The sequence below is a fragment of the Botrytis cinerea genome, chromosome 16 (assembly GCF_000143535.2).
Source record: "Botrytis cinerea B05.10 chromosome 16, complete sequence".
NCBI lineage: Eukaryota > Fungi > Ascomycota > Leotiomycetes > Helotiales > Sclerotiniaceae > Botrytis > Botrytis cinerea.
The window spans coordinates 1,407,257-1,430,027 of record NC_037325.1 but is presented as its reverse complement, the minus strand read 5'-3'; the positions used below and the strand labels follow the sequence as shown (position 1 = coordinate 1,430,027).

The 22,771-nt window shown below is 42.0% G+C and overlaps 12 protein-coding genes across 16 annotated transcripts; 5 read left to right on the top strand and 7 right to left on the bottom strand.

Moving 5' to 3' along the window:
- Positions 1-80: 80 nt before the first annotated feature.
- Bcpet100 lies at positions 81-733 on the bottom strand. Its single transcript, XM_001550665.2, has 2 exons — positions 514-733; positions 81-416 (listed from the first exon to the last, which is right to left on the bottom strand). The coding sequence occupies exons 1-2, from the start codon at positions 541-543 to the stop codon at positions 189-191; spliced, it is 258 nt and encodes an 85-aa protein (XP_001550715.1). The 5' UTR covers positions 544-733; the 3' UTR covers positions 81-188.
- Positions 734-930: 197 nt separating this feature from the next.
- On the top strand, positions 931-2,156 carry BCIN_16g03900 (hypothetical protein). Of its 4 annotated transcripts, XM_024698120.1 has the most exons (3): positions 931-1,289; positions 1,343-1,358; positions 1,409-2,156. In XM_024698120.1, exons 1-3 carry the CDS (start codon positions 1,115-1,117, stop codon positions 2,031-2,033), a joined length of 816 nt encoding a protein of 271 aa, XP_024553938.1. In that variant the 5' UTR covers positions 931-1,114; the 3' UTR covers positions 2,034-2,156. The 4 variants fall into 4 exon arrangements, with proteins under 4 accessions (XP_024553938.1, XP_024553937.1, XP_024553939.1 ...); XM_024698122.1 differs by having other exon boundaries at positions 1,343-2,156; XM_024698121.1 differs by having other exon boundaries at positions 931-1,358.
- A 34-nt stretch (positions 2,157-2,190) lies between these two features.
- On the bottom strand, positions 2,191-2,872 carry BCIN_16g03890 (hypothetical protein). The gene is made up of 2 exons (XM_001550667.2): positions 2,589-2,872; positions 2,191-2,537 (listed from the first exon to the last, which is right to left on the bottom strand). Exons 1-2 carry the CDS (start codon positions 2,816-2,818, stop codon positions 2,261-2,263), a joined length of 507 nt encoding a protein of 168 aa, XP_001550717.1. The 5' UTR covers positions 2,819-2,872; the 3' UTR covers positions 2,191-2,260.
- A 129-nt stretch (positions 2,873-3,001) lies between these two features.
- On the top strand, positions 3,002-4,614 carry Bccdc123. 2 transcript variants are annotated; one of them, XM_024698119.1, is made up of 3 exons: positions 3,002-3,253; positions 3,306-4,400; positions 4,460-4,614. In XM_024698119.1, the coding sequence occupies exons 1-3, from the start codon at positions 3,132-3,134 to the stop codon at positions 4,476-4,478; spliced, it is 1,236 nt and encodes a 411-aa protein (XP_024553936.1). In that variant the 5' UTR covers positions 3,002-3,131; the 3' UTR covers positions 4,479-4,614. The 2 variants fall into 2 exon arrangements, with proteins under 2 accessions (XP_024553936.1, XP_001550718.1); XM_001550668.2 differs by having other exon boundaries at positions 3,306-4,614.
- Positions 4,615-4,641: 27 nt separating this feature from the next.
- BCIN_16g03870 (hypothetical protein) lies at positions 4,642-5,929 on the top strand. The gene is made up of 2 exons (XM_001550669.2): positions 4,642-5,340; positions 5,391-5,929. Exons 1-2 carry the CDS (start codon positions 4,746-4,748, stop codon positions 5,861-5,863), a joined length of 1,068 nt encoding a protein of 355 aa, XP_001550719.1. The 5' UTR covers positions 4,642-4,745; the 3' UTR covers positions 5,864-5,929.
- Positions 5,930-6,462: 533 nt separating this feature from the next.
- Positions 6,463-7,137, bottom strand: BCIN_16g03860 (hypothetical protein). Its single transcript, XM_001550670.2, has 2 exons — positions 6,813-7,137; positions 6,463-6,758 (listed from the first exon to the last, which is right to left on the bottom strand). The coding sequence occupies exons 1-2, from the start codon at positions 7,016-7,018 to the stop codon at positions 6,527-6,529; spliced, it is 438 nt and encodes a 145-aa protein (XP_001550720.2). The 5' UTR covers positions 7,019-7,137; the 3' UTR covers positions 6,463-6,526.
- Positions 7,138-8,725: 1,588 nt separating this feature from the next.
- Positions 8,726-9,831, top strand: BCIN_16g03850 (hypothetical protein). Its single transcript, XM_024698118.1, has 2 exons — positions 8,726-9,610; positions 9,670-9,831. The coding sequence occupies exons 1-2, from the start codon at positions 8,805-8,807 to the stop codon at positions 9,755-9,757; spliced, it is 894 nt and encodes a 297-aa protein (XP_024553935.1). The 5' UTR covers positions 8,726-8,804; the 3' UTR covers positions 9,758-9,831.
- Positions 9,832-10,325: 494 nt separating this feature from the next.
- Positions 10,326-12,177, bottom strand: BCIN_16g03840 (hypothetical protein). Its single transcript, XM_024698117.1, has 4 exons — positions 11,941-12,177; positions 11,143-11,836; positions 10,822-11,095; positions 10,326-10,769 (listed from the first exon to the last, which is right to left on the bottom strand). Exons 1-4 carry the CDS (start codon positions 11,966-11,968, stop codon positions 10,434-10,436), a joined length of 1,332 nt encoding a protein of 443 aa, XP_024553934.1. The 5' UTR covers positions 11,969-12,177; the 3' UTR covers positions 10,326-10,433.
- A 641-nt stretch (positions 12,178-12,818) lies between these two features.
- On the bottom strand, positions 12,819-14,677 carry BCIN_16g03830 (hypothetical protein). The gene is made up of 3 exons (XM_001550673.2): positions 13,777-14,677; positions 13,372-13,724; positions 12,819-13,310 (listed from the first exon to the last, which is right to left on the bottom strand). Exons 1-3 carry the CDS (start codon positions 14,210-14,212, stop codon positions 13,248-13,250), a joined length of 852 nt encoding a protein of 283 aa, XP_001550723.1. The 5' UTR covers positions 14,213-14,677; the 3' UTR covers positions 12,819-13,247.
- A 1,252-nt stretch (positions 14,678-15,929) lies between these two features.
- Positions 15,930-18,806, top strand: BCIN_16g03820 (hypothetical protein). The gene is made up of 11 exons (XM_024698116.1): positions 15,930-16,487; positions 16,544-16,598; positions 16,651-16,727; positions 16,783-16,950; positions 17,002-17,007; positions 17,062-17,088; positions 17,138-17,211; positions 17,275-17,317; positions 17,366-17,464; positions 17,521-17,742; positions 17,821-18,806. The coding sequence occupies exons 1-11, from the start codon at positions 16,305-16,307 to the stop codon at positions 18,211-18,213; spliced, it is 1,347 nt and encodes a 448-aa protein (XP_024553933.1). The 5' UTR covers positions 15,930-16,304; the 3' UTR covers positions 18,214-18,806.
- A 298-nt stretch (positions 18,807-19,104) lies between these two features.
- Positions 19,105-21,048, bottom strand: BCIN_16g03810 (hypothetical protein). The gene is made up of 4 exons (XM_024698115.1): positions 20,699-21,048; positions 20,588-20,650; positions 20,425-20,529; positions 19,105-20,365 (listed from the first exon to the last, which is right to left on the bottom strand). The coding sequence occupies exons 1-4, from the start codon at positions 20,709-20,711 to the stop codon at positions 19,773-19,775; spliced, it is 774 nt and encodes a 257-aa protein (XP_024553932.1). The 5' UTR covers positions 20,712-21,048; the 3' UTR covers positions 19,105-19,772.
- Positions 21,049-21,644: 596 nt separating this feature from the next.
- BCIN_16g03800 (hypothetical protein) lies at positions 21,645-22,709 on the bottom strand. The gene is made up of 2 exons (XM_001550677.2): positions 22,162-22,709; positions 21,645-22,070 (listed from the first exon to the last, which is right to left on the bottom strand). Exons 1-2 carry the CDS (start codon positions 22,669-22,671, stop codon positions 21,912-21,914), a joined length of 669 nt encoding a protein of 222 aa, XP_001550727.2. The 5' UTR covers positions 22,672-22,709; the 3' UTR covers positions 21,645-21,911.
- Between the last annotated feature and the right edge of the window lie 62 nt (positions 22,710-22,771).

Genomic DNA, 22,771 nt, shown 5'->3' with positions numbered 1-22,771 from the left:
GAGCAAAATATGCAAGTCCTCTGCCGGTCCTCTACCGGCCCCGTAACACTTTCCGCATGTGTGCTCATAGAACGCCAGCCTGCCTTGTAGTCCATTTTATACCAATATCGTCGCATGAAATTCTCTGTCTTCGACTTTCTTCGTATGCCACCTTTCTATTGTGGCATTCTTCCTAGCCGTCTTCTTCCTTATTTCTCCTCGCCGTTTGATCCATTGGCACCCCGCACCCTCTGCTCTCTCAAGTAAAGTCTCTTCTGCCTCAATCTCTCGAGCTCTGATTTAATCTCCTCCCTCTCGAACGGGATACGATTGGTCTGGTCAACTCTTGGCCAGAAGTCCGGAACCGAAAATCTTTGGTCGAGATTTGTGCCATAGTAGTACATGATTGCGATTGGGAACATGATATACATGCCGAACTATCAAATTGTCAGATCATTGTCCATGGAGGGGCAGTTCAAGGTGGCGATAAGACTGGCGACAGGAGTCATTGGGAATGGTATTGGTAATGTTTACCTTGAACACTTCGAGATTGGGGCCTCCCATGATTGCAATATGTGGTCTAGTATTGCGATATAGTGAGTCAGTCTATTAATGTGGACGTCTTCCCTTCCTGCAGTTCAATCGAAGCTCGAGATAAATTCCATAAAAAATCATGCGAGTATCGAGACTTCACAATCGGCCAATCATATCGTGCAAATCTTTGGTGACAAACGATGGATGATGGCCACCAGTCGACGAAAATGTTTCTTCTAGCTTTGATGGTTAAATGTTCTTATTTATGATATGTAGTCAAAGGTGTCAATATGCCCTTCAATTTATTTACAATACTCATTCCAATATTGTCCCGTACTTTGCCTTCTGGTTGGTATGTTCTCCTCCAACTGCAGGCCGTGAGGCTTTCCGAACCTCTGATGGCATTTTCAAACCACCGAGGCAATCGGCTACCCCACAAATGAGCTTAATAGCTCGCTGGGTCCCCATGATCTGGACTATTCGGGATCCATTCGTGACTTTCTTGATATTATCACCGTCGGTTGATTGTACTCGTGTTATGCTTTTTTGACAATACCATTCTTCACTTCTAAATCCAACAATCACTACGGAAGCATTCAAAATGGCTCAGAACGAACCAGTAACTCTGGAGTACAAGGGCAGAATCGCAGTTATCACTATTGATAATGAGAAGAAGCTCAATGCTTTGACTCAAGATGGCTATTATCTCATAGCTAAATTCATGAGGGAAATTGCTACCCATGATGAAGTTTTCGTCACGGTTTTAACAGGAAAAGGTGTGTTCTGCAATATCAATCGTGAAAGGGGTCTTGCTAATTTAGACTCGTAGGACGGTACTTCTCAGCGTAAGACTCCTCCACTGTTCAGTAGTTGCCAGTCATTGATCAATGCATAGAGGGGCCGATGTATCTATCAGTAGAGAAAAGCCTGTTGGAACTGATCTAGCTCGACATTGGCTGACTAGCTTCGTCGCGAATAACCTCAACATAACCAACGCATTTTATACACACCCAAAAATTCTCATCACGGCTCTAAATGGTCCAGCAGTTGGACTTTCGGCTGCTTTGATTGCCTTTTCCGACTTCATATACTGCACGCCTCAGACCTTCCTTTTAACCCCCTTCTCTAGTTTGGGGCTCGTCGCAGAAGGGGGAGCTTCGAGAGCTTTCGTCCAACGGTTGGGAATCAGCAAAGCAAATGAAGCCCTTATCATGAGTAAGAGAATCACTGCCGAGGAATTGCTGCAAGTTGGGTTCGTGAATAAGATTTTCGATGTTCAAAAGGGAGAGACCGAGAAATTCAAAGAGTTGGTATTCGAGGAGATAGATAATCGGTTAGGAACGCATTTAATCGGCGATAGTTTGATTAAGATCAAGGCTTTGATCAGAAAACCAGAGAGAGATTTGCTTGACGCACAGGGTGTAGCGGAGGTGTTCGGTGGACTTGAACGATTTGCGGCTGGCATACCACAAGAGGAGTTTAGAAAGATCGCAAGTGGTGAGAAGAAGCATAAGCTGTGAATATTTGAAACTTAGAATGTATAGGGAAAGGAATCGTGAGGGTATATGTCTAACCTTAAACATTCATACCAACTGATGTAGGACCCCAGCCCAATACAAATAATTAAAACCATTTATATCCCAACGATAAGTCCATTCGGAAGACCAGCTCTCTGACTGCGCAACGCCCCAAATAATTGTTCATATGTAGTCGTGTTGTAGCTTTTTAGTATGTCGTCTTTTCGCACTCATATATCAGATGGAGCTGCAGGTCCTTCGCCATTCTTTTCCATTGCAGCTCGTTGTCTCTCTTCTTGCTTCTGCCAGTGGCCACCCTCCTTGTAATCCTTAGAAATGCCCAAGGCACTCCTGAACTTCTTGTCTTGCTTGATCTTTGCTTCTGCCAATTCATGTACTTGATGCATCTTTAGGCCTTTCCTACTTGGTCCATTACCTCTTTCCATCTCCTTCAATAGCTTCTTTCGTAATGCCTCTTCCTGTATTTCAATTTCTTCTTCATCGAGTCTGTATGCAGCATTAGCTTATGGATGGCTGATAATGTGTTCAAAAACGTACCCCTCTTCCTCTAATTTGTCGCGCAGTTCAAACACCTTGACCTCGACTTCTCGTTTTCTATCATGCTCAAGGATCCCTTTATCTGGTTGTCGTTGTCTATGTCTGAGACTGTCGATATCCGTAGGATATGGTTTGCCTTGATCGCGGGGTTTTATGTGCGCAAGATTTCTTTGGACATAACCTGAAGTTCCACTTCCTCTAGGTGTTGTAAGACCGACGTTGGAAGACATGATTGCGAAATGCTCAAATTGTGATGTCGGTTGTTCTTTTTCCAGTTGACTGCCGGGTGATGAGAAAGCGGGTGATGAGAAAGCTGGTGATGAGTGGAGTGGAGAACAATCAACAAATCCTTGCTATTGCAGGCGGTCTACAGCTAGCGTGGCAGAATCTTCCAAAAATATTGATTGCCCCTCGATAAGATGGAACGTTGATGTGAAGGGATCTCTCTGACTCACAGCATATACATTTTTCAGATATCATCATCTCTTCTACGTCTTTATATCAATTCTAATCCATCTACACAGTCAAAGTTCTGTATGGAAAATGCCAGCTCTCAATAATTCAGAAGCTGGAACCGCTGAGGCAGAACCCCTCACTAGACTCCCTTTCGAACCTATCACTAAATCTCACATTTTGAACTGCTCATACGACAATTGGCATGCAAAGTATGGTTTTTGCTCCAAGTTGTTCGTCGGAAAATTGCTGACATATATCAAGATATCGGTCCTCAACTCTCAAATCTCGAATCATCCCTCTCACTTCAGAGTTCCTTTCATATCTACGGGAAGATGGCATAGTTCTTCCATCTGAGATTGCTACTTTTCCTCCACCAGAAACATACAACAACAATTCAACCAGTGATGGCTGGGATGAAGATACAGACACGGGACCTGACCCCTCAGAAAAATTCTCGGAAATTCACAAGCAAATACAAGAGACAATTGCAGAACTTGATGGATCAGTGGTTCCCAAGCTCAACTGGTCTGCTCCAAAGGATGCCACGTGGATCAGTTTAAAGCAAAATAGTATGGAATGCAATACACCAAACGACATTTACCTCCTCCTCAAATCTTCCGACTTCATCACCCACGATCTAGAACATGCTTTTGATGGTTGTGCAGAGGATCCTTCCATTACGAAGGAAAGTACACAATATGTTTTAGTTTTACGGAAATGGTTTAAAGTTAATCCATCATGCGAGTTTCGATGCTTTGTACGGGATAGAAGAATTATTGGCATATGCCAAAGAGATTTGAACTATTTTGAGTTCTTGTTTCCTCTCATTCCAACTCTGAGAGAAGTCATCCAAGAATACTTTGATAAAACTCTCAAAGATACCTTTCCGGATCGTAACTTCTCCTTTGATGTTTACCTACCGGATCCATTTGATAAAGTACGGCTAGTGGACATAAATCCATGGGCTCCTCGGACGGATCCACTCCTGTTCTCGTGGCTAGAACTACTCACTCTTTCCGTACCTTCGCCATTACTTGGTGTTGCAGATTCATCATCAGTGCCGCCATTGCCTGCTCAAAGTAGTGATGAGGATGAAGGAACTGATGATGTTGAGGAACTTGGATGGATGCCCGAGTTTAGATTAATAAAGAAAGATGACCCGGAAGCATACAGCTTTTCAAGTCCACAATACAGCGCACACAAGATGCCACAAGAAGTGGTGGAAGCTGGTGCAAGTGGAGAGGGCGGTATGAGAGAATTCGCGGATAATTGGCAGAGGATGTTGAACGGTGAGCTAGAGATGATGGGAGCTGGAGAAGATAGCGATGACGATGACGATGACGATAAGACGACAAGGTAGAGACATTTTTTACTTGAAAAGGACCACAATACTAATAAGTATCTTTGTCATCAAGATGTGTTATATCTACTTAGTTTGAAGGGGCGAGAATCTGAAATTATCATGCACCGAGGCGTTTTACTTGTGGGGCAAATGTGTAAGATCCAGATTCATCGGGAATTCGGGCTTCCCCACAACGATGATTTAATCGCAACAATCTTTGGTGGGTCAAAGAGCAATATCTTTGTAATTCAAGATGGAATTGAAAATTTCCATCTTTTGTTTTTCTTTTTTATTATATTATACTTTCTTTTCCAAATTTCGTATTCCTCTTTCCTCATCTTCTCGTTCTCGAATCAATCATGTCACTCCCAACCATTAACAAGCAATGGACTACCCAACAGTCCGGTCTCCAAAATCTCACTCTAGGATCATCTACAGTTCCAACACCAGGAGATGGACAGGTTCTCGTCAAAATCCACACTGTGGCTCTCAATTATCGAGACACTGAAGTGATAATGGGCCTCTACAATCACCACAAAACTACCGGCAACGAGACCTCGTCTCTGGTTCCATGTTCCGATATCTCTGGAACAATTGTATCATCCAAATCTTCAAAATGGAAGTCTGGTGATCGCGTACTTGCAATCTTCAATCAGACACATATTCGTGGTCAAGTGACTGGAAAGGATATGGCTAGTGGACTAGGATTGCCTACTGAAGGTTGTTTGCAAGAATACCGTGTCTTCGATGCTGAGGGTTTGGTCAAAAAACCAGATTATCTTACCGACGAAGAAGCTTGTACATTACCGATTGCTGGAGTAACAGCTTGGATGGCAATCAATGGCATGAGACCACTTGGACAGTCAGCCGGAAAGGGGGAAACAGTATTGATTCAAGGAACCGGAGGAGTAGCAATCAGTGGATTGCAAATTGCCAAAGCCAGCGGCATGGAAGGTAAGATCAACGTCTCGTCACAACATTTCAGGCAATTAAAATTTATTTAGTAATCATAACTTCCTCTTCCGACGCAAAACTCGCTCAAGCCAAAGCCCTCGGCGCAGACCACACAATTAACTACCGCACCACACCTATCTGGTCTGAAGAAGTAATGAAAATCACTCAAAATGAGGGCGTTTCCAATATCTTCGAAACGGGTGGTGCCCTAACGCTTCGCCAATCATTCGATGCTATCGCTTTTGGTGGACTAATCAATGCTATTGGTTATCTCTCCGGGAAAGAAGATGACAATGCAGATCGCACAAATACCAATGTTCTTGCATTGAGAAGAAACGTTACATTGAAGGGGATCTTGAATGGACCAAGAGAACGATTTGAAGAAATGTTGAAGTGGTATGAGGAAAAGAAAGTTAGACCAGTAGTCGATAGGGTGTTTGGGTTTGAAGAGGCGAAGGAGGGATTGGAGTATTTGTTTAAGGGGGGCCATTTTGGAAAGGTGGTTGTGAAGGTTAGCGAGTAGCATTTCAATAGCCCTAAAAGCTTGATCGACATACATCTAGTTAATAGTCAATTAACTTCTTGATCAAAACAATATTTTACTCACTTTATCTTTTCACAATTCTGCTTTGAGCTATTGTTAGTTTAACCCTTGTTTATCTTGCTACTGAAGTGATTATATATCATGCGAGCACCGTTGAACTGTTGGACGTGAATTCGAGACTTGGGAATTTCGTTTGAGAAATCTACACGAAGGAATCCTGAATGGTCCATTGAAAGGGTACATTTGGGGAGTCATTTTGACAAAATTTCTTCTGTTGCGGTTACAGGACAACATTTCTGAGTAAACAACTGGAAGAAGCCGTGGATCTAATTCCGTTCGAGCTTAGAGGTAGGTCACTTTTCACGTCATATTTCAATATTTTAGAGCGTTACCAATATCAGTTTTATCACTAATCTGGTTTTGGTAAAGATTTAGATCTAAATCATCCTCATCCTTTTTTATTTTCAAACTCTAAACGAACTCTCTAGCAACCGGATATAATTTTACCAAACTCCTTCACTATACAATCTAGATAGCAATATTTCTTTTCCCATTGATCTCCACATCATCCGTCCTTCTGATATTCCAAAATACTCGTATAGCCAAAATTCCTATAATATTGCCTTGAAACCTTCGTTTCGTTTAACGACGTCTTCCAGGCTCGGAACCGGAACCCGTGCCTTTTGTATCAGTGCTCTTTTTCCCCTTGGCTTTATTTTTATCTGCTACGAAAGTACCCGGATCCATCTCTTCTAACACGGGTTGTTTGCCTTTCGAGTAGTTATATCTCAAGCCATTAACAGCATCTTCGGTTGTAACACGACTTCTTGATGAGACAAATCCGGCACCATCTAAGTCCCTGATAACGGTTTTTCTATGAGAAAAGATTAGTTTGGTGGTTTTTGAACTTATATTATGCGTCACTCACACCCAGTGTCTACAGCCCAAGCCGCTGCGAGCAAGCTGATACTTGTCACGCCCATTATTATAGACGAGCTGTAAAATTTGCCCAACTTTTAAACCTTGACTGGTAGCTGTGAGATCGAAGTCTCTTAGTGAACTGTTTGTTTGTTGGTACCTGCAATATGTGGCTTGAAATGTGCCCATTGTAGCGTCTGCTCCTAATTTCGTCATGTTAAGGCGAACTGATTAATTGATGTGAGAAGGTAGATCGAGGCATGGTTTCCACTGCGATCGTCGTCTTCGAAGAACTTGCCTGTGGTATGAATTGTTACACGAATCGCGATGACATCAAGATCTTAGTCACGATCCTCGATTTTACGAGTAGCCGAACTTGACTGTCCGGGTTTTGTGCTTGAACTTGATGGCTTTGTGGGCTTTGTAGACTTTTTGGGATTGGCAGGGTTACTGGAAGACATTTGAAGTTAGGTCTGGAGGAGTGAGTGGTAGTTATTTGTTGTATGAAGTTTGATGTGTGTTTAGTTTTTATGCTGCTTGTGCTTTTGATGGCAATACTGGCTTGGGGAGCTTCTATACAAAGACATTTTGCATTGTATTTATAATCAATTGGGAAGATACTACGTAAGATGCTGCTAACTATACAACTTTCATTGTACAATCAAAGGGACACCAGGTGGTTGTTATGGTACATAGCCCGACGACGACCTGAATGGTATCTGGATGGATTTGTGTAAGGCGGAGTTGCTATGGTTTGCACTATGAATCTTACACCGTGTGGAAACAAATCACTGAAGTTATAGGAGATAATCACTATCGATACCTGTGTTAAACGAAGTAGGCTATCAAACAATCAAAACTGCACAGTCGTCAAATACGAGCACTCAACTTTGATTTGACAATAGGAAAGACTTAGATCCATTGCAATAGTCTTCAGTATCCAAGAATGGATACAATAACCGGAAGAGGTTTTTTCCGATTTCATACTGTACTTTCTAATACTTTCCAATATTGAAAAATAGACGCGATGCTTAACTGCATGTATGAGAAACGGTTCCGCTTAGTCGATCATCAAGTCCCGCTTAGCCATATGGTTTTCTCCTCACGTAAATCTTATTACTAGTGTTTGAATTCGTATATTTAACGGAGTATGAAAAGCGTAGCTATTTTAATAACGTTGTTTACGGTCGTCTAATATATTGTATTATCACTCGGGCTAGTCGCGCCTCAAGACCGGACTAGATATTTAGCGAATTTCTCTGCCAAAATAAATTCAAATTTAACCACTTCGAAATACAAATCAAACTCAACTTCATAATTTTCTCGACAAATCTAGAATAATATTCAAACTACTTATTTTGATGGTTACCAAGCTTCCTTAGCAGTGTTTTTTTTTTTTTTTTTTGGCACGTCACCGTAATATCATCTCCAAATTTTAAGTGATCGCAGAATATTCTATTACCCGATCCTCAAAAAGAACCGCTCCACGTAAGCGAAACAAATGGCCGGAATTGAATACTACAATCTCATGTATTAGTTAGAATTGTAAATCAACTGTCACCGAAACCGTAAAATATGAAAAGGGAAAACGAAAAATTAGCCAGTATTTTCATCAAATCCTTATAGTCAAAGAAATTTCGTTCATTCATTATCATACACATCGATAGCGTATCACAAGGGTGGACATTGATTGAACAAAACAGTGTTAATAGCAGGGTTACACGCCGACAAATTTTGTATGTAAAATGGAGTGGCCCATATGCTGATATGGCGTACCTGTTATTCAACCATGTCAACGGTACTCAATTTCGGCGGCTGATCCCCTTTAAGTAGAGACTCGCTAGTTGACATGTTTTCGGGGCAGGGACTTATATCAGGGCACTACCCCTTGAAGGTTGGAATTATTAACAGACATCTATTCCCGAGCGACTGATAACACAAACACACACGTCTCATTATATCATCGTCTTAAAATTGATCAATCCCAAAGCAAAGTATAAGCATGTCAGACCTAGCATGGGATATTCAGACAGTCAGTGAAGAATGGCTAGTTGGATTCTGTGGCAGGCTCGTGAAAGAGGGTAAAACAATCCGAGGCTGCTTTGGAGGAGATAGAGTAATCAAGCTGTCGGAGACTATAGTAGCCAAATTTGGAATCGGTGTCATGGCTTCTGAAGCAGAAACTCAAAGATTTGCATGTCAAAAAGTCGATTCGAAAATTGTTTATGTTCCCCAAGTCTACCGCTACTTCCACTGGAATGATTTTGGCTACTTATTCATGGAGTATGTGCCTGGTCGGCAGCTAGATGAGCTCGACCTTGATGAGCACACGGATGTTATTACCCGGGTTGCTCAAATTATCAAGCATCTTGGGACAATTGAGAGCGGGCAAATTCCAGGTCCTATAGGCGGGGGCCAGCCACAGGGTTATCTTTGGGGTGATAATGGTGCGGGGACAACCTTTACCTCTACATCAGACCTGGAAGATTGGCTTAACAAACGTTTGTCAATACGTGACAAATCTATTGATCTGACTTCTCACCCACTTGTTCTGTGTCATATGGATTTATGTCGACGCAACATGATCTTGAGAGACGACAACACGATTAGTCTCGTTGATTGGGGTTGCTCCGGGTTGTACCCTCGATATTTCGAATTCGCTAGTCTGTCCTTTATGATGCCGTATGATGGAAGTTCCGAAAAGCCATTAATACAAGCTACAGCCACTTTGATGAGTTGGACAAACGACGATAAAGAATTGATTGGTCTCCTAAAGCTTGCTCGTGCTGTTGCCTTGCGATACTCGCTGTAAGTTCAAAAAACTATTAAATGACCTAAGATACTCTTTGATCTAACGGTTCAAACAGGGACAATGAAAACAAATATGGCATACCAGAGAGTTTGCATTCTTGGTGTCCACCGCCGATGCTAAGCCGATCGTCTAGCCCGTCATGATCAGGCTTAAACGAATTCGGAAGACTTTGTAACCTACCTGTCTTATCGTTTGAACAATTTGCTCGGCGCTGGCAGTTTAGATGAGATATATCGGCGGATGTAATCGAGGCAGTAACCTTCAATCCTTGTCAGTTCATGTATGAGTGATATAGTATCTTTTGCTTGGCAAAGTTGCACATGTGAGTTCTTCTTGATTTGACTATGAATGACACGCAGCTAGATAATTTCAACACAGCAGCAAACAGTATTCATGCGCTATTCTTTGAGAATTCGCCCTGTCCGAGTCTGTTGTTCTCGGATTAAGTTCCCAGCCAGCTCGTAAAGAGGGATTTCTTCGGGACTATCTTTAGATTTATCATCTAAGTCGGTCGTCTACTAGTCTATAAGCCGTTCACATGGGTATATTCAGGAGATATAGAAATGCTAGTATTGTCAGAACCTCACCATTGGAATCTTAAATTAAACAGGCAGCAGTCTTAACCATTGGAGACACTATTCAGAGTACAGAATGTTCAGATTGGCAGAACTTTAAACTAGATATAGCAGTTGTATGTGTATAAAGTGAGTTTGTACTATGCCATGTGATTCCCTCTCCAGAAACACACACATTTAACCCTCATCACTATCTTCTCACTCAATATCAGAACATGGGTTCCAATGATATAACAGCTCTTCCTTAATTTTCGATCGGTTTGATGACCAATTTAACATCTTCTCCTGGTATTGGCGCCAATGTTCCAATTCCTGCCGTAGCGTCATCGATGCGTGGGAACTTTTGATTGGCAGCGTCAGTATCCAAAGTAACATCGTATCGAGAAAAAAGAAGAGCCAAGATGGCATAAATTGATTTCTTAGCAATAAAGCGCCCTGGACAGAGTGTATGGCCGCCTCCAAAGGGTCGGAAATTTTGACTGCGCAGAAGGCTTTTATCCTTGAGAAATCTTTCCGGGTCAAAGTCACGAGCGTTTCGTCCCCATGCTTGTCCATCCAGATGAAGTTGGCGGTACGGAATCTAGATCGCAGCATTAATTTGGTGGGCCTCAAAGATAATAACGCTTGCTTACCATAAGCTTTGTGCCTTTCGCAAGTACTTTCCCACTAAACAATGTGGGTGTGACAACCTCCCGTGCAAGTGCTCCTGCCGAGTTGACTCTCAGGACTTCGTTGAAGAAAGCTTCGAGCCGTGGACAGTCTTCTGTAAGGTACTTGAGATTCACTGTTTCTCCGTCTGTTCCTACAGCTGGAGCAACTTCTGTGCGGAGATTATCAAGCAACTCTGGTTTATGGACAATGTAGGCTATTGCCCAGAATGCAGCCTTATACACATTAGCGGTAATCCTATAGCTTGGTTAGCTCTTTCGAATATCCTTCGATTTGTTACTTACGCCCATAAATGTAACATGTGTATGCCTGCAGCTTCACGATCGCCCAAGCCAGCTGCGCGCATTTCTTTCTCCATTGCCTTTACAAAATACAATGCATCAGACCTGTCTTTCTTAGGTGTTTCAAAGTATTTGCACAGCGTGTCAATGAATTCGCTTCTGGCATCAATCATATCTCGTGCCATGAAGTCAGTTAGTTTGTACATAAGTTTCCAGTTTGTGGCTTCCCATGACATCATTGCTTGTAGGAGATTCGGATTTATGTCGAAGAGTTTGTTTCCGTAATATGCAGTGGCTGAGCTCTTGATGATAACCTCATTGCACCACTCCCACAGAGAAAGCGTGATAGAATCTCCAGATGTGCGGACGCAAGCGGGATGCTGCCTCAATATGTTCCAGGAAAGGCTTTTCTCAAGGCTAGGAACTATTCGTTGGACGAGGTTCTCAGCATTGGCCGCCGTGAGTAATTGCTGACGATGATATTCGGAAGTCATCTCGTGTGCTGATCGGATGGGATCTTTGGAGTTTATGGTAGCTAGCTGTTCATGAGACTCACCCCACATTTGAGAGATGCTTCTAGGAGACAGGCCCACAAAGGAGTACATGTCTTTGATCAAATTATCCCATGTTATCGTCGAACTGTTTCGGTAGAGTTCTTGAATATCGTTCGCTTTAGTGATCACACAGAGAGTTTCACCTGCAAGTGTGATTGAATACAGAGCTTTAGTATCTCCAAAGTGTATTCTGGTCTCTCAGCGCTTGTTTCGGATAGGAAGCTTTGTGAGTTATCAGAGCACATACCTTCCACGCTCCAAAACGTCATTTGCATCCTTATAGAAACTTAATGCATGTCCTTTAGAAATCAGCTTGTTCTCCGTAAAGATAAAAATAGAGTCAAATTGCAGTTGTGCTCAAACGTGATCTCGAAAACTGCCCACCTAGAACTGGAAGATTGAAATGTCAGTTTACACAAAAGATTCATTGATCGGTGTGGTTTGACCCACACGGAATCCAATATGGCAATTCTTTCGGATTTTCTGGATGTAGCCATGGATTAATCGTAAATCGATACACTCTCCAAGAAACCAAAAGCAGAATACAAGTAATCAATGTAAGTAAGCTACTGTCAATGGCTTTCAAATAAAAGAAAGATTTCTCCATTTTGTTTGTCTCCATACGTGAAAGTTTCTAAGAACAGCAGTATCTTAGAGATATAGTGATACTTTATCAGCCTCTGAGTAGGTAAATGACTGCGCCGTCCTCGTCTGCTCGCCTCTATCTAGTTCTAGAATCCCTGTTCATCTGCTGTAGTCAAACCTGTTTTCAACACACTGTGCTGCACAGCACCGCTGTCAATGTGAATACCTAGCACATCTATTCCAAGGTGTCATTTGCCATTGACTTCTCGATTCCAACTGTTAGCATTTTCGATTTTGCGCCCCTTTCTGCCCGGACTGGTCTTTGAACCCTAGTTGGTTGGTAGCGAATATTACCTTCCAATAGATCAATAGGCCACAGAAATTCAGTGCTCTCTATTAGTCATATGCCGGTTAAATTTAAGTCTGACACCCTCTCGTTAACTTTATTAGCCATTACAGCCCTTTTACTTCTAGCTCATATTCGCAGGATTGTTCAAGTGGGTTCAATTACAACAATAATGCAATTTCAAGTTAAATGGCTGTCTATCGGCTTCGGAGACATTCTTAACATTCTTAACATAATTGATATAATATCAAGTATCTGCGCACTGCATAATTTGGACACAGCCGGAAACGCTTGTAAGTATGAAACGTGCTTAGAATCTCTCACTTAGTGACTTCTCGGGAAAGGATTTATTGCTGCAAGTCACCATCGTAGCTCAAATAATCCCCAGAATCTCATAATTGGAAATCCATAATAAAGACGAAATGATGTGCCACTACACAAGCGATATTCTTGGCCTTCTTTGTCAGGCCGTTCGCCAGAGAGAACCTTTCTTCTTAAGCATGTCCTGAACGGAAATATGTTTGAAATAGATTTATATGTTCGTAGTATCTCCCCCAGCAAGTAGTCGTTTTCAACTACATTTTATTCAGGTGAGAGGTTAAGAGCAGAAAACTTCCTTAAGGTTAAGTCTCCTTCAATTTGCTTGCAAGCTCGTCCAATCCACATCCCATCACCATGAAACCATCCTTTATTTGAAATGTTAGTATTAGATTTTGTCATCTTCGACTGCTTGATCAGAAAGCTTACCGAAATCCTCTGTGGTGTTATAGCTGATCCTAACTTTGTCCGTGTAGCATTTGCTCCACACCAAAACCTTCCATCACTGTTTCGGCCGACAATACTTTTCACAACTTGCTCTGCATACTCCATTGTATTCATCCGAATAACACCATCGCCGCCGCGGGCTCGTTTGTGAATGGTACTCTCAATGGGCTTGTACAAAGAGTCTCGGGGAAGCTTCCAGTCCTCGAAGTAGGTCTGACCATTTGTTTGGACCGCACCAGTGACAATAGATGACACATGGACGCCGAATGGTTGAAGTTCAAGACGTAATGTTTCACTGAGGATTTCTAAAGATCTTTTTGATGCTGCATAAAGTCCTGAAAGCACATGTTCAGCAGTTAACGAGCTATACTATGTGTGTCAACATACCCATATAAGGAACATTAACATAGCCTGAGATGGAAGTGATGTTGATAATTGATCCTTTTGCTGGAATAACAAGAGGAGAAAACTTCTGGATGAGCATCAAAGGTCCCCAAAGGTTAATATCGTAGATTTTCTTTGCTTCATCTAAGTCGATATCAAGTACTGGCGAGAAATGGTTACGTCCTGCGTTATTGATGAGAATATCAAGAGAGCCTCCGCATTTGTTGCGGACAAGCTCCTCCGCGTCCTGAATTTGTTGAGGGTCCGTTACATCGAGCACCAAGCAGGTCAACCTAGGCAAGCCCTTGAGCGCTGTCATATTGGAGACATTTCGAGCGCTGGCAAATACTTGAAATCCCAATTTCTGGAATGTAAGCGCGAGAGCACTTCCGATACCACCATCACTGCAGCCTGTGATAAGAACGGTATTCTCGGACATGTTTGAAAGTTATGTATTGAACCTGTGTTGCTGCTGATTATAGACTAAAGAAAAAGGACTCTTAGAATGAAACTCGAATTTTGTGATAGCATGGAGCATGGCAATCATTTTGTACTTTCTTGCTGAGCAACCAGCCAACTGTTGGCTGACTGGCATGGCAAGATATTGATAGTGGAACGCAATTCCAACAACATCCCTGTGTCTAGTCTCAATATTGAATCTGGTTTGCTTTCTGGTAAGACGACTTCCGCACTATTAGTTGTTGCTGGTGCTTTAGATAACCTTTGCCTATCCGTGTTAACGGAATAAATGGCACATCAACACCTTCAGTTAGGAGACCTTTGAAACCCACAATTTCGATATCGAATTAACAGGATAATTCCAAACCGGATATAAAACTCTCATGTATACGTGCTACGTTAGAAGCCCCCGAACATATGAATATTCATTTGGATTCGAAACCTCGATAGCTGATATAAACATTGAGAAGAACGTGGTGTTTTTATTTAGTTGTGCTTGCCGTTCATATGACAAAATTAATTATCCTCACTTTATTGGTCTATGCACGATTATTCATCATGCTTAAACCACGTCAATCCAACCACACTTTGAAATCTCTCGAGCATTCAATTGGGAACTTTTCATGGCCTATAACACCAGGAAAGGAGTTAGGCTTTGAGATGTCACCTTTGAGCTTTTTTCCACATAGAATATTGTTCATGACACGTCGATACAGTCGAACGGCAATGTTCCAAGCAAGTATCATGCTCCTTGCCTAGACATCCGTCGACCGAGAGATTCATAAAGGCTACTAGTGTGCAGTCGACTTCAGGTCATTTTAGCTCAACTATATGAGGAAGCTTATCTGCAGCTGGGAGTATCTAGCAGAAAGTAATAATGGCGGCTTCTGGCTCGGATTCCATGTCATTGCGCGGTTCTAGAAATGACATAAAGCGAAGAGCCATGTGAAATTCAATGCTAAAGACTCTGAGATTCTCATTGTGGGTCCAAGTGTGTCTTGAGATGAAATAGCTGGATTTCATGACACTTTTGAAATTTTCGTGCCACGCATAATGGTTCTCTTCCTGATTTTTTATTGCGTGCTGCTTGTCTTCATGCTGTTGTTAAATCACCATATAGGATTGGATTCATATGATTTGCAGATATTTCCTATGATGTTTAGAAGCCCAGAGCACGTCAGTCTTGGAATATTACCACACTCCAGCGTAGTATGCCTTGAGCAGTGCTTCTACAAGTGGACGACTATACTAATTTTCTTCACGGATGAACAACATTGCTATCCTACTGGGCAGGGGAAACTTCTCCCTTAGTATGAGGTACTAGATCTGCTCATAATTGCAGATTGCCATTAGATTTGTATTGCTTAAGGAAAGAAGTTCAAGAGTATTTTCATTGTTGAACGCTAGCAGTCCAAGTTTTCCTGCATAGCTGTACACGGGCAACTGTTCAGTACTTGCTGGCATAATATTGGCGATTGTCTTTATGGTTTAATGTTATATCATTTGGGATCAAAGTATATCGAGAGTGTCTCAGATCAGTTTTTGTTAAATATCAAGTTCCCGGTAGATATGACGCGTATAAGTGAATGTACAGTGTTCAAATCATGAAGTCTAGAAGCACAATTCCTTATGTAATTCGTCCATAGCTGTGGTAGGCACAGGATCCTTCGTCAGTTGCACTTTCTATTAGTATTTCTGAGGCTGTGGTAAGCTCTTTGATATCTTTGGCTAGTTCCCCAGGCAGAATAATGTACCGGTTTAACGTCTATCGTCGGATTCTGTTCTATAATTGAATTTCTAGCCAGGAGAAATTCACTACGGTTTAAGATCACCCAAGCATTGCCCACCTAGAATTTTAACAGTACAGAAAACATACAATCAACAAGTATAGAATGAAATTAAAATCCCCTCCTGATCTTCTTCAATTTATTAAGCTTCGTCACTGCACAGTACCGTCAAGCTCTCAATTTTAATTAATCTGGCTTGTAATTTTGTCCATTATCTCCAACATACTTTTCTGTTCTTATACTCTTTTTGGACTTTGACTTCGACTTTTATCCTGCCCAGATAAAATGATTGAAAACACTGAGCAGGTTGCTAATACAGCTTATGCAGTCACCGCTGTTGTGCTCTTGTTAACCTGTGCCAGATTCGTCTTAAGGCGACTCAAGCATGAGAGGATCTACCCTGACGACTGGCTCATGGTAGTTGCTTTCTTCCTTATGGGAGGTTTTGCTTCTACATTCCCTGTTCTTGTATGTTGCTTCTTGATTGTTCCAAAATTCCACATATTGCTAACCTACTATCACAGCTCCACACAGGGTCAGGAAAGCATGCTCACTCAGATACCGAAACTGTCGCAGAAAGTAAATGCCAATCACCCTTTGCAACTTATAATATCATCTAACATACAAATAGCGGAGTTTGACTCAAAGTACATCATTTTCGGACGTATTGCCTACCTATCTTACATTTGGTCTCTGAAAGTTTGCATTGTACGCTGCGAATCAACACACTAGCTCAAAATATATGTTCTGACAAGCTTGGCAGTTACTTTACTATTACCGTTTAACATCTCGGCAGCCGGAACAGAGATATGTGATCTTTACTTTCTGGTTGATTGCTGCGACCTGGACAACTACTTTCTTGAATTGGATGCTTCAATGCCACCCATTCAATCTGAATTGGAAGCTTACAAGTCCTCCTCAAAAATGTGCAGTGAGTTTCCCGAAGTGTTAACCAATATTTTACTGACGGCTCTCCCTTCAGGAAGGAGTAAGTACTTGATACGATGAGGCTCCAATAAGAAATTGTACTAATGTTCATTAGAGAGTTGGACTGCTATTCATGTCACTTGTGAGTAGATATTCTTTCTGTGCCTCGCCTCAAGCTAACAACTGTCAAGTCGATCATTGTAACTAATGTCATTTTAATCATCATCCCTTTGCCAATGATTTGGCGAACGCAGATGGTGACAAGGTATGTATTTTCTACACAAACTCTATGCCATTCATCCTCTCATCGTACTAACCTTTTCATTAGTACAAAGCTTAAAGTATCAGCCGTGTTTCTTGTTGGTATATTTGTAAGTAACCGTTTGATTACCGTCTATGCAATTCTAAGAGTTCTCTAGCTTGTTGTAATATCTATCATACGAACCATCTTTCAGGAAAGTAAAACCCAAGGACTTGATGATAGGTTCTTTTGGGGAAATATGGAGTGTCTTCTAATGGTAAGCGTTTCGTTCATATGATCACATAGAGAAACATTCTAACGCATTTATTGCAGGCGTTCTTTGCCAATGCTCCTATACTCAACGCTGTTTATCGACGCATCAGAGCTGGAGCTAGATCCAGCCATCTCGCATCTAGATCCGATGTCGGATCTGCCAGAAATACAGATGGTATTGAGCTTTGTTCTGCTGAAGATTCAAGAGAGATCGATTTCATGGAAGCGCTTCGGGGAGGACCTGGACCCGAGTCTGAGAAACAGTCAGGTCGCACATATGTTGTATGTATAAAATTATCAGCGCAGTTCTAATCAAACCTGACAAGCATGAACAAAACTAATACAAGGTGCTCTCAACAGTTACCGGCATCGCCAGCACCAGCCAAAATCGCATCCGGATCTCCAAAGCATTCTAAACGCAAAGACGTTCCCCACACCAACGTACTTCTCTCCGTTTCAAGATCCAAAGGAACAAACCGCGACTCACTTGGACGCGCCGTTCAAACCGTTGAGATTGTTCAAACGTCTGAGCCTGCCGATCCCAAGAATCCGATGGCGATAAATGCTTTAGGGGGTGTCGGAAGAGTCGAAACGAAGATTTCTCATCACGATAGCTCGCCGTTACCAAGCAATCCGGATATTTACGATGAACTTTATTCTTCTGCTCATAGATCTATGACTTTGGAAGATATGTTAACGGAGCCTAATTCGCCTGGCCGGAAACGACAGGTGATGGATAGGGCGTGTGTATAATATAGAAAAGCGCCCTCGATGTAGCGGGAAACAGGATATTTTGAAACAGTCGATATTGATATATCTCGGGACTTCATTACTGGGACAAGGAAAATATGCCTCTGGCACAAGATCAAGACGACATTAGAATCTATACCGTTGTCAGATCCAGATAAATTTGCAGGGCATTCAGTACAAATTTACGACGTTTTTTTTCGCGAGGAGCTTAGGATATACCTTGGAGTCTGGCGATTTGAGCTCACCCTTAAATTTTTGCTTTGCGGGTGGGCTTTGTGCCCTAAAATGCATGTTAGGTCTTGCATCTAAAACACCCTTCTCTTTCCAATGTTTTTTCTTTCTTTCATAATTGATACCATCGAGTCTTTCTCTATTCATTTCACCTATTAATCTAATGACACCAACACTCATTTCTCCAAAACTTCGAATATCAAGCTCCTTTCTTTTGTTTTCTTCTCTTCTTCTTTTTTTCTCGCAATCAGTCAGTTTCTACAATTCGAATACAGCATACCATTGGCATAGAACATCACATCACAGCATAGCGAAGGAGTATCTGGACTTTTGGTTTGATATCGGGAAATACTTTGGGGTTTGCATTTGAATTGGGTAGAGAGGTTTTAGTTTAGATATTATGTACTTGAATTTCATAGATTATTAAATTCTTCTGCTTGTATACGTGCAGCAAGACCGGACGATGGTGAGATCGAGGAGATATGATACGTATGTGAGAGACGAGAATGAAGGGATAATCCTCAACTAATCTAGGTATGCGTGTAGTAGAGGCCATTCGACATGAAAACTTCGATGCAAATTTTGATCCAAGTTTACGCTATCACATTTCACCAGATTCTGAGAACGCTTTTTGCAAAGCTTTACTACACTATACCATTGGTATGAATTGAATTTAATTTCCTTGGTTCCATAGAAATATTTCAAAATTCTTCATATATTCCTGACAGACCGAGAACTACAAGTGGGCAAGAGATGCCACCGATAGCATAATACACACGTACCATCAGAAATAAATATAATCTCTGCACCACTATGGCAATCTTTCAGGACCCTACTATTCCCAACATGCAAGTCGAACTTTCAAATCCCATTCCTTAACATGGATTCTTGCCCTCCCAGATTGTGACATAAGATGGTGCTTCTTTCTCCCATCAACTCTTTCAATCATGTCCAACTTGAAGTATCTCGATCCCAACCGTAAATCCGAGGCCATTTCTGAGATTCTTCTACCGCAAGAATTATGACTGAATTAACGTATTTGAGTAGGTTAAATGATACTGTCTTGGTTACCAGCAGAGATTTACACAGTATGAACTGGGCTGTTTGTCAGATGCGAGACCTCAAGCCTTTGCAAGCAAGTTGCGAGAAGAATCAAGGTTCGTGTTGGCATAAAGCTTCCAGTAGCTTCATTATCCTTCTATAAAATATTGAAAGTTCAGATGAAGTAGCCACAACTAAACTTTTCCAAACAAATTGCTTGCATGCATTTGATCAGCGAACCATATAGCTGGCATCAGAGTAAAGCCATAGCCTAACTACGCGGCTCTCTATCAAACGGATTCACGCCACTGCACTTGTCCACCCAACGGACCAGCTTTCGCCGCCATCTCATCAGGATTAAGGAGTCTCGGCTCATGCGTCATTTTCAAAGTCGTGACTCCGCTCGCAAAGACGAAAGTGAAGATGAAAGCCGTCCATTGCAGAAATTGCACTGCCACGCCAACCTTAACAGTGATATTGTTACTCCCATCCAAAGTTAATAGTTCTTGCTGCGATCTGACAACTTCCACGATCGATAATGCACCTGCGAAAGACCATGCTGCAGTGAACCAAAAAAGCATTATGATGGCATGATTTAGGAAGAGAACGGTTTTGGGCTTGAGTCTTGCGGGTGGTCGAGTGGTTATCTCGAGGGGTATGAGAAGCAAAACGCTAATTAGGAATAGGAGCCCAGCTCCAGGGAAAAAAGAGGGGGATCCAACAAAGACATCCCGTTGCATCCCTGATGCGAAAACGAGAAGTTTCTCGGTGGCATTTGATGTGCTATTGGAACTTTCGATGAGCATATCACTGAATCCCTTATGGGTAGTGGTGCATTGTAATTTTATATCAGCGTCAGAGCCAGTCCGTCGAAGACATGTACCTTTCTCTTGGTCAGTTTGGTTTTATTTTATAGAAAGCCGAAAAAAAAAATAACCATACCAAAGTATCCAACTCTGATTTCGAGACTGCCGGTCCCTAGGTCCGTTTGTATATTTTCTATGAATATTCCCGGTACCCCTGGAAGGGCTGCAATTGCAGCAAGCACTAGAAGCCTGATGTGAGAATAGATCATGGCGTTATTGAGATTTAAGCCACCACTTACTATAGAACAACAGAGCAGGAAATGCCAGAAAACCTACTGCCCGTCTATATTGCGGTAAACCCCCTATTGAAGTTTAGTGAATGAGCATTCAAATCCATAGGTTATACTTACGAATGAGAGGCATCTTGCTCTCCTAGACTGCTAGAACAAACAATCGTCAAATTTTAGTTCATTAAATCAGTTCACAGATCCAGCTGACTGAAGAACATTTGTGATGGAGTTGCAAAAAATGAAGGTTGCGAACAGACGATTTGAATGATGAAACAGCGATAGAGGTCCTATATGTACTGCGTGAATAAAATGCATGACCCCTCAGCACTGTATTTGTGACGTTTCGTGATGGGTTAATATCTTGGATGAGAAGAGGAAACAGAAGGATATGGTCAAGTAATACAAATCCAGACATCAGATCCTTCACTTCATGATTGAGGTTAATCCAATATATTTCAGCTTGGAATGTCAAAGGATCTCTTGAATAGCCTTCTGCTCATTTTGGGACCGAAAAATCATCAGTTTGAGTAGCAATGAGCTGAAACTCGAGGCACAGACTCCACTTGGTCTCATCTCATAAGGCTGGGTATGAGAATCTCTCCACTATATTTAGCAACCGAAGACTCGCAAGTTTATGCAATGGAGCCTAGAATCTAATTATGAAAAGCTACTTGCGAAGCATTTTGAACGATCCGTTTTTCGTTTGTTTCCCATTCATTGTTTCTATTCAAGAGAAACGGCATACATTCAATCCGAAACGGGTAGCTCCAGTAATGATAAGCTCAACGCCAGCATGATAATGATTTAAACTTTACTTGGTAGAGTTCCGTGTTATATGCGGTTATGGATATTGTTTTCATTAGATGGGGATAGTGAGGGGGAAACAGATGCGAGATGCGAAAATTCTCAAAAAAGCGAGTAGATGTATGTATTACATAAGCGACTCGCGCTTCTCCTACTTGGTCAGAATACAATCAAAGTCACGGCCATGACAGATTGTTAATCAGGTGCATGCTTGTAAAGTTCAAGAAGATGAAAGATTTCACGCATTCACTCTCCATCAATTTGTGCTCCTCATCATTAAAACGTTCCAATCTGTCCAGCTGAACATCATGTGAGGAAGATTGAAAGCCAGCCTTGGTCTACCTAGGTCGCCTCAATATTGAGCTTCAGCTCAGATATCAATGGAGCCTTGTGGGTGAAAATGACCGAGGAAAAGTTCACTCAAAAATCAAGAAGGAACATTTGACGTAAACAAGGCGAAAGAACCGGAACGCTGCCCATTTCACATGTCCAAATAGCCAACCCATCGGAGCAATCGATTTTCTTAAATTTACATCTTCTCGCCCTGGATCGTAGCAACAACCTTCCTAGTATGTTTGCTAGATCTGAATTCCAAATACCATATTCCTTGCCATGTACCTGTGTTCAACTTTCCATTCGTGATGGGGATCGTAACACTTGCTCCGACCAACGCTGATTTGATATGTGCCTACAATGATTAGCCCCTGTCTCATACAACCTCGCTATCCCTCTCTGTTCCAACATCGAGAAACAAAGTGACAAAGAAAAAGAGTACAAACCGGCATGTCATCTAATCCTTCCGCACTGTGTCTATACAACTCTCCCTTTCTATCTTCTGGCGCAATCCTATCCAACGCATCACTCATATCAGCCCTGACATCTTCATCCCAGTTCTCATTCAAACTAATTGCGCAGCTTGTGTGTTGAATGAATAGATTAAGAAGCCCAACTTTGTAGTTCTTGATTTCGGGGATTGAGGAGACGATGTGGTCTGTAACGAGATATGAGCCGCGGGATTTGGAGGGAAGAGAAATGGTCTTTTGCGTCCAGGACATGATGGCTGGTTTGGTATAGCGGGCGGGCGAGAGAGCGGAGCTGTATGTGCTTGGGAGGAGTAGTTTGAGAGGGAGAGTCCAGAGGGCGTGGAAGAGGGGCGGGAAGAGCGCGATGAGGAAGATTAGTACGAAGAGGATATAGAGAATTGGGAAGGATGATGTTGATTGTGCGTTTGGCCGTGGGTTTTCGTCTTGGTCTGGTTGCGCAGATGAAGAGGAATTTGAAGATGGCATTCCAAAGATTTTAGATGTAATTGAGTTGCTTAGAATTCTAGTGGGGTTTGTGGACGTCATGGTTTGAAAGCTTTCCCGAGTGTGTTGACAGGGATTAGAT